The sequence below is a fragment of the Notamacropus eugenii genome, chromosome 2, assembly GCF_028372415.1.
Source record: "Notamacropus eugenii isolate mMacEug1 chromosome 2, mMacEug1.pri_v2, whole genome shotgun sequence".
Lineage (NCBI taxonomy): Eukaryota > Metazoa > Chordata > Mammalia > Diprotodontia > Macropodidae > Notamacropus > Notamacropus eugenii.
In genome coordinates, this window is record NC_092873.1 from 97,544,171 (window position 1) to 97,553,744 (window position 9,574).

A 9,574-nucleotide genomic window follows, 5' to 3' on the forward strand; every position below is an offset into this window, starting at 1 on the left:
TACTGTGAATACTGGGACTGTCTTTTGCTTTTCTTTACATATTTAGTTAGTGGGTGGTACAGTGTAGGTGCTTAATAAGTACTTAATTGACTGAATGCCAAAACCTAGCTGGGTGAGATGATACATAAAGGAAAGAATACCACACTTTTCACAAGTTGAACCAGTGCTACAAGTCAAACAACTTTAATCAGGATGCTGAAATTTCAGATGACATTATTACAGAGATTAATGATTAACAAAATTTGCTTTGCTCAGAAATTTTCCGTCTATAATCTTAGCCTAACACTGATGGGGGAGGTAGAAAGAAGGGGAGGCAGTGCTTTCTCTTTGGATTAAATTGGATAGTTGCTTAAAAAATTCTAATGTGTTTTTGAGTCTGAAATAACATTTAATTCAAAAGAAAAAGGGAAACATTTAGGCCACATGACATTTGTGCCTCACTTATCTCAAAGTAACAGATATGGACAGATGACTCATATTTCTACAACTAAAGTAATGTTATTTGGTATATGAGTTATTAAAAGATGGATTGATCCTATAATAAAAGTCCTACTCTTCAAGCTTCTGTAAAGTAAAATATATCAATAGTCTCTGAGGTTATGCAGGCTACAGAAAATATAGCTTTTGACTCCATTAGAGGCTATTTTATTCTACAAGAAAGATGGTCAGTCATTTAAAAATTCAATAACAAACAGTTCAAAAACCAAATCATTTTTTGAGGTCCCTATCACCACCTTCTTAGGAAATCAAAACAAAGCAAACATGCCTTGTAATGAAAGCAAAAGTTCTCTTCTTCATGTGCTTGCTTATGATGAAAGTAGCCCAGCACACCACACCTCTTCCCTCCATTTCCCTTCCCTTCACCCCTGCCACTTCCCCCATATGCAGCCTTTAGTACTTGATAATTTTTTTTCTAATCATGTACAGAAAGATTAATGCTACCCAACCCTCATCCTCACAAGAGGAGAGTTTGTATTTTCTCTGTGTATATGTTGTGTAGCTGGGCTGGTGTGTGTGTTACTACCATTTGTAGGCAAAAGTGATCATCCGGTATAGCACACTGTGAGCATCTCTAAAGCACTGGCATGCCCATTCCTGACCATGGTGCCCACATTATTTACATTTACTAGTAATGGGAAGATAAGATGAGAAATGATTCCATTATGAAGAAAGCTCTAGCTAATGCCATAACATTTTCCCTTGTAGTGGGCACATTATAGGGGGAGAACCTGGCTCATTCCTCAACTAAAAGTGCCTGATTCTGGGCCAAGAGCAGTATGAAGTGAGTGCAATCATTTCTGCCTTATAGGAATTTACAGTGTGGGATAAATTTAAAATTCCAAAGAAGAGTTCAATCATTCTACTTGAGTAGGTAGATGGTTGGAATCAGATTTCATGTCCAGTAAATTATGACCTCCCAAGAGCATGCAACAACCACCCCCTCAAAGATGAAGGATTCTCTGATATAATGTAGTAGAATCCAAATAAGCTTAACATCCACTTGGACCTACTCTATTTGATGTCATAGACTCATGGGGACTCAGTACTGGTTGATGATAAGGTTACCGTCAACTGAATAGCAGCTATGTGTTACTAACAGCATAACCCAACATGAAGTTAGAAAGGGAACATGCCAAACACCCATTTTGCTCCTTATATAAATGCAGGATGTCTAGAATTTCAAATGACACACTCATCACAGTCACCTGTTCACTTTAGTTAAGTGCCTACTAGTACGTGTTACTGATGAGGCAGTTTATCCCCAAAATGCAGTGGAGGCTCAGTGACTGCCTTCCCACTTGCTGCACCTTACACTGTGGGATATAAAACCTTTCTTCCTTAAAAGGGATTCTGCAGCATGAACGTATAAGGTTACATAATTCACCTCCATAAGTCTTTTTGCTCAAGTTAAGTGGTTGATGTTTGTCTTCTGGAATCTGGGGTTCCTTTGGCAGTATGCTAAATCCTACCTCAGTAAATTAAGAAATGTAATGTTTTCCTTGAGTATCTAAGTTAATACCAGAGAAGGACTTGGACACTTGGGAGAACTTGGTTCAGTGTTGCACAGAATGACGTTTGGGATTCCAATGTTTCTCCTTCAGTACTAAGAGTGGGAGACTGACTTTTTCATATCTTTCTATTCCATGCCTCTATGGGTGAATAGCCAGGAACCTTCCAAGATTTAGTAAAATAAATTCTAGTAGAACAATTTTGCACAATGATATAGTGTACAGGCAATCCCCTCCTTAGCCAGAATTCTTCACTGTCATTGTTGCTATAGAGTTATTTCAGTTGTGTCTGAGTCTTCAAGACCCCATTCGGCAAAGATACTGGAGTGGTTTGTCATTTCCTTCTCTAGCTCATTTTACAGATGAGGAAACTGAGGCAAACAGGGTTAAGTGACTTGTCCAGGGTTTCATAGCTAGTATGTGTCCAGACAAGGCTAGATTTGAACTCATAAAGATGAATCTTCCTAACTCCAGGCCAAGCCCTCTATCCACTGTACCACCTACCTACCCCTCTGCACAGCCACTCATGAAATATTAAAAGAATCAGAAAGCCTTCAGCACATCAGACAGCTCTTCTGTGAAGGATTTATGGTATCCCACAGGTGAGAACTGCATGGCTACCTGGAGATCACCCATCCTTTGACATGCCAGAGTTTTCATGATTTGTATCATCATGAGGCCCAACTGTGTAATCCAACAAAAAGCAGTCATATCGTAGAATCACAGCTTTAGAGCTAGAAAGCTCATGCGCCTTGTTTCACAGATGGGAAGCTGAGGCCAAGGGTCACACAGCTAGTAAGTAGCTAAGGGAGAATTGGAATTCAGGTTGTTTTCATTCCAAATCCAGTGCTCTATCCAATGATTATATTATTATGTTGAAATTTGATCTGGAGACTATAAAATCTGTTCAGTTTTTTGAGATTATACATTGAAGTTTGGGATATAACAGGTGTTATTAAATGCCACTCTAAAGAAGCCTTTTCCAATTGCCTTTGAATGACCCAGTTTGCAAATCTCTTTTAAAAGAGGATCATTGTATAGTGAACTTTTGCATATTTTAATATAGCAAAATATAGCAAACCAGAAAATATAATCTTAAAATAACTATATTATTTATATCAGGTTGTTGTACCCATTACATATGATGATAAAAATAAAAGTTTGTATAGTCTTACCAGTTCCTTAAAATTAAATGAAATTTTTCCATTATGGCAAGTCATAATTTGATCCACAGTAAATGGAAACTGTCCTTTGGTTATAGCTTAATTCCAGCATTAATTGGAATGCTGTGTTTAGAATGTATCTGACTTATTTCCCAAGATTTCATTTTTCAGATGGAGGAGATTTAGAAATAGGACCTAAGGGAATCTCTCAGGTCCCAAATAGCTATCTTGGTTGATTCAAAATCCTCTAGCATGTTTCCAGTTGAAGTATTCAGCAAAATTTGTTGTAGGAGACTCTGCTTGAGGCAAAAAGAATACCCTGCCATGGGGTACTACATAATGCCTAGAGAACTTAGCAATTGTTTTCCCCCCCTACAGACAGCAAACAAGATTTCACTTTATCTAGGTAGTGTGACAAATTTTCTTTCTGGCAGAATTATTGACAGATCTCCAGTGACATGGGCATCAGTACCCATGGCTCACTGGCCAGAAAGTTGTTGCTTTGGTGAATAACCCCTCAGTTAAGAAGATATCACTGCTGCCTTTGAGGATGTTGGTTCTGTAGCAAGTAGATACCTCTTACATACAGATTTCAACTTGGGGATTGATAGCTGGGGCACTAAGCAGAGATACTGAAGGGGTTTGAACCCATCTTATTTTTATGAAATAGACTTCCCTTAAACAACTGATTTTTCTTTTTCAGGATTCCTTACAGCAATGAGGCAAGAAGTGACTCGAGCCCACAAGGGCTGGGCATTGGATACAGTGACAATCCACAATGATGTGCTGAGACAAACTAAAGAAGAGATCACGGTACCACCTGCGGTATGTATTGTAGGACTTCATTTGATCATTTCTGGGAGTCTGATTCTGAAGGCAGGGCTCTGATTTCTAGCCCTGCTACATGACTTTGGAGTCATGGACCTCCCTGTGAACGCCCCTTTTACCACCTTACTCCTCCATTCTATTAAGATTAATGAAATGGAATGCCAAACACTTGGAGCTCCTTATAGAGAAGTCCCCATAAATATGAGCCAATATGTGATTGGAAGGGGCCCAAAGTGCTTCAATCCAGTACAGCTTAATACCTAACCCTTCACATCTGGTTAGTCTGAAAGGGGATTGTTCTCTCCATTGTTTACACTAAGAGACCAAGTCAGGAAATTCTTTGGAATTTGGAATTGGAATATGAGATTTGGATTGTAATTTTCATTTTGAATTGGAATTTTGAAGTGGGATTTGGAATGTGGTAGTTGGAATTGGAATTTGGAATATGAATTTGGAATTTCTCCTTATATAAGTTTAAATTTGTTTCTCTTCTTTAGTCTTTGGTGGAATTCCATAAACCATCCAAATAACCCTTTTTGGACAGAGAAGGTCAGTCTCTCCCTCGATCCTAACTCCTTTAGCCTCCTTTTCTTATGACCCTATTCAGAAACCAAGTACCCATAAAATGAAATATGACATTCCAAGCCTTATGCAGTGTGGACTGCACAGGGTGTAAATGGGGCTGGAGCAGGCCTCAGGAGACTGAATCATTGGCAGTTGTGGTAGTTTTCAGACTTTTTATCTGAAAAATGCCAAAGAGAGCATAGAAGGTCAGTGGGAAAATTGTATTGGACCTGGATGAGAGAGGAGTGTGGTCTCACCCCAACCCCAGTCCCAGGGCAATGGTGGTGGTGGACAGTGGCAGCAGCTGCAACTACAGTTGAGTGGTTGATCAAAGGGAAATTGCAGGGATCTCTTTGCTAGCACTGAGACAGGTTTTTCTTGCTCTGCCCTGCTTGAATTTGGGTCACAGTTCTGGGTGGCAATCCTGGGGCAAGGAGGAGTGCTAGTTTGGCAGAGGTTGTGGTTGCAGTAGAGAGGGAATCCTCCTCACAGTTCTAAGACAGAAATGAGTGCTTGTGGTCACTCATGGACCAGCACACAGGCCCCAAAAGGAATGAACACCTCTCCTTTGATCATACTACTTTGGAAGAACTGAAAATTTACAGGCTCTTACAAATATCTTTGAAAATAGCTGCACAAAATTGCTGAAGTTTGGGACAGGACACTCTATGAACAAGCAGACTCCTACCTTAACAAAGAATTAGAAAGTCAAGTATTTGGCTGGGAAAATGAACAAACAGTATTAAAAAAAGAAACAGATTATAGAATCTTACTTGGAGACAAAGTAGAGCAAAACATACAATCAGAAGACAACAAAGTCAAAGCTCCTACATCAAAAGCCTCCAAGAAAAAATATGAATTGGTTGCAGGTCATGGAAGAATTCAAAAGGAATTTGGAAAGTCAAGTAAGAGAAGTAGAGGAAAAATTGTGAAGAGAAATGAGTGATTCAAGAAAATCATGAAAATCAAGTCAACAGCTTGCTAAAGGAGACCCCAAAAAATACTGAAGAAAATAACACCTTAAGAAACAGACTAACCCAAATGGCAAAAGAGGTTCAAAAAGCCAGTGAGGAGAAGGATGCCTTAAAAAGCAGAATGGGCCAAATGGAAAAGGAGGTCTAAAACCTCACTGAAGAAAATAATTCCTTCAAAATTAGAATGGAGCAAAATTGAAGTTAATGACTTTATGAGAAATCAAGAAATTATAAAACCAAAAAAGTAAAATAGAAAACAATGTGAAATATTTCATTGAAAAAGCCATTGACATGGAAAATAGATCAGGAGAAATAATTTTAAAATTATCGGACTACCTGAAAGCCATGATCAAAAAAAAGAGCCTAGACATTGTCTTTCAATAAATTATCAAGGAGAACTGTGCTGATATTCTAGAATCAGAAGGTAAAATAGAAATGGAAAGAATTCACCAATTGCCTCTGGAAAGAGATCCCAAAAGGAAAACTCCTAGGAATATTGTAGCTAAGTTCCAGAGTTCCCAGGTCAAGGAGAAAATATTCCAATCAGCCAGAAAGAAACAATTCAAATATTATGGAAATACAATCAGTATAATACAAAATCTAGCAGCTTCTACATTAAGGAATTGGAAGGCTTGGAATATGATATTCCAGAGGTCAAAGGAGGTAGGATTAAAACCAAGAATCACCTACCCAGCAAAACTGAGTATAATACTTCAGGGGGAAAAAATGGACATTCAATGAAATAGAGGACTTTCAACATTCTTGATGAAAAAACCAGAGCTGTATAGAAAATTTGACTTTCAAATACAAGAATCAAGAGAAGTATGAAAAGGTAAACAGTAAAGAGAAATCATAAGGGACTTTTTTAAGTTGGACTGTACATTGCACAGTTACAGCCACATCATGTGCTTTGAAAGACTTTGATAACTGATAGACTTGGCTCTTTTTAGCAATGCAAAGTTCTTAGACAACTTAGACAACTATCCACAAGCAGAGAAAGAATTATGGGGTCAAAATTAAGATCAAAGCATACTATTTACTCTCTCCCTTTTTTTGTTTTGTTTTGTTTCTTCTTTCTCATGGTCCATTCCAATTGGTTATAATTCTTCTTTGCAACATGACTCATGTGAAAATATGTTTAATGTGAATATACATGTAGAGTCTTTATCAGATTGCATGCCATCTTGGGGAGGAGAGAAGGAAGGGAAAGGGAGAAAATTTGGAACTTAAAAGCTTGTGTAACTGAATGTTGTAAACTAAAACTAAATAAATTAAATTTTTAGAAAAGTAAAATGTGACACCTAAAATTAGACACAGTGCCCCAGATATGACTGAGCAGAGTAGATCTAAGCCCTCTATGGACATTATCTGTCTATTATGGAAGCCTAGGACCACACTAATATCTTGGATTACTGATTGGGTGTCTGACTCCAAGGGAACTTAAATCCTGCTTCCTTTGTGCATTGTAATTGACATTTTCCACTCCAGTGCAGAATTTTACATTTATCATTATGAAATTTAATTTCATTCTCTTCCACCTACTCTGCTCAAATTTACAGAGATCTTTTTCATTGTTCTCCTCTGGAAATGGATAATGGTTACTATGCTAGAGAATCATTGAGTTGGAATCTTCAAGTTGCAAGTAGTCTTCAAAACCATTTAGTTCAAAACGACAGATGAGAAACCTGAGGTCCAGGGAGGAGTTGTAACTTTCCCCGAACATACAGTTACTCAGGAGTAGAGTCATGGCTAGAATCCATCCCTTCTTCTTTCCTCCCAATCTAATTCTCTTTCCAGTATACTATCTTGCCTCCCTATAATTTTTCCCAAAAAATGGCATGCCCTTGATTTCTACATAGTAACTCACTGGCACATTAAGCACCATTTCCTGGGCCCAAACTCTTCTATCCCTACCAGAGGCTGTTAGCAGTAGTTCCTCCTTGTTGTCCAGAGGAATTAGGTCCACTTCAGCCTCTGTATTGCTCAACATGAGAACCATGACTGATGGCTTACATACTTTGCAGAAGGACCAGATTGGAGAGTCACTTTTGGTGAACTCACCCCATTTACTTTTCTGATTTTGCGCTATTCTATGGCTTTGTACCAAGAATAAGAGAGTAAGTCTGTCACTTTAAATGCAAAAAGAAAAAATGACAGAAAGATTCTTATAATATAGTTTTTTTCCCTCAGGATAGGGTTGCGCCTCCACTCTTCTATAAGCTGGGGAGAATTCAGCTCAGTATTTGACTATTCTCCATGCTTTGCATGATATTTTTAGATTATATCGTAAGATTTAGAATATCATGAACCTTTAAGAAAAAAAAAATCTAGTCTAATAAGAGCTACAAATAGCATGAGATGACCAGATCTTGGCCTCAGGATACTGTCATGGTAGGGGAGGGGAGACAGGCTTCTTCTCTATGATGACTACTGTCCTAATCGCCTGCTAGACCATGTTGCTGTGGTAAAATAATCCCCAGGTCCACATCATTTGGCAACTCTCTCTCACCTTTCTCCAAAACCCTCCTCCCAGAGGTATGAGGCACCTCTCTCCCAGTACCATTACACCTTTCCATTCCCTCAGTTCCACTGAATTTTCTCTGGGCATAAGAACACCTCATTATAACTCTGAAACTAATATCCTCATGCAGTGGTTATATGCTAGTTTCTTCCTTTCCCCAACTTTGAAGGTTTTTTGTAGGTGATGATTCTCCAATACTTAACATTTTTTTAGTGATAGATTCCCTTGTGTTTTGTTCTCTCAGGAAGGAGTATACATTTATGGACTATATTTAGATGGAGCTGCCTGGGACAGGAGGAATGGGAAACTCACTGAGTCAACCCCAAAGGTGCTCTTCACACAGCTTCCAGTGCTACACATATTCGCTATCAACTCCACAGCTCCTAAGGACCCCAAACTCTACGTGTGTCCTATTTACAAGAAACCACAGAGGACAGATCTAACCTTCATCACAGTGGTATATTTGAGGACCATCCTGTCGCCAGACCACTGGATTCTGAGAGGAGTGGCCCTTTTGTGTGACATCAAGTAAATTCTGTTCTAGCCACAGCAAGGTCTTCATCCCGGCTGATGGCACATGATCCCCCAGCTCTGTTGGTTTTCTTTAGAGAATATGATATGTTTTATTGAAAATTCTGATAATAATTATTTCCTCTTATGATTTCTGTATTGTACTTTTGAAATACCATATTGGCTGGTTGGCATTCCATACTCTTACTTTACTTTCCAACAACAATATCCAACCTGCAAATTCTAACTTTGATTTTTTTTTTGTTTCTACAAATAAATAGAGTCATTCATTTCATTGTAATGAGTTTTATAAAGATGGATCTGTCTTTATCTTAGAGGATTTTTATTAAGTATGACTTGAAAGAGCTAAAAACCAGGTAATGGCTTAGTCAATTCCAAAATTGACTTTCCCCCAGGCAAATTTTTCCTCCAAATAAAAACAATTTATTGTTATGCCATTTGAGTGTGCGTCTGTGTTAATGTGCAGTTCTGAAGGTTTCTGGTTTAGTATTCCTGCTCTGTGTGTGAACTGGTACTTGGGAACCTAAGATAGTTCCATCCTCTCCAGAGAAAAACCTAGGGAAGTGATGGGGGAGGGGGAAGAGAACAAGAAGGGGTAGGCACTTGAGTGGGCAGGTTACAGCTTTTTTCTCTGGAGTTTTTCAATAGCTGGAGATCACACTAAGTGCACCTGGTAGCAGGCTGAATGAATGCTCAAGGAGCAAAAGCCTTAAAGGTGCCTGCGGTTGCTCTGCAGCCCTGTTCTGACTAAGTGTGACCCTTCCTTCCTCACCAGAGGAAATATCAGCATACAAAACCAACAGTGTCCTGTTTTGCATACTTATGCATCTACACCATAAGGAAAAACGTATTCTGTGAAGCTCTGACACTTGTCTTCCTGAATACCAGCTACATTAACAACCCTCTCTCGTGGTTCCTTCTAAAGAAGGAGTGAGCCTTTAGTTGCCATCACCATCTCTGCCATCTCGCCATCTGTCAGACTCT

The 9,574-nt window shown here is 38.8% G+C and overlaps 1 protein-coding gene across 5 annotated transcripts in view; it reads left to right on the top strand.

Annotated features, from left to right (window-relative positions):
- Positions 1-9,027, top strand: part of DNAH8 (dynein axonemal heavy chain 8) — a 396,942-nt gene extending 387,915 nt beyond the window's left edge. For 4 of the 5 annotated variants that reach the window (XM_072641989.1, XM_072641988.1, XM_072641990.1 and 1 more), the window contains 2 exons: positions 3,876-3,997; positions 8,304-9,027. In XM_072641989.1, coding sequence (XP_072498090.1) covers positions 3,876-3,997; positions 8,304-8,591 — 410 coding nt within the window. In that variant the 3' untranslated portion in view covers positions 8,592-9,027. Of the gene's footprint in view, positions 1-3,875; positions 3,998-4,497; positions 4,550-8,303 lie in introns of all 5 variants that reach the window. The other variant, XM_072641991.1, reaches the window with a different exon arrangement.
- The last annotated feature ends 547 nt before the right edge of the window (positions 9,028-9,574 follow it).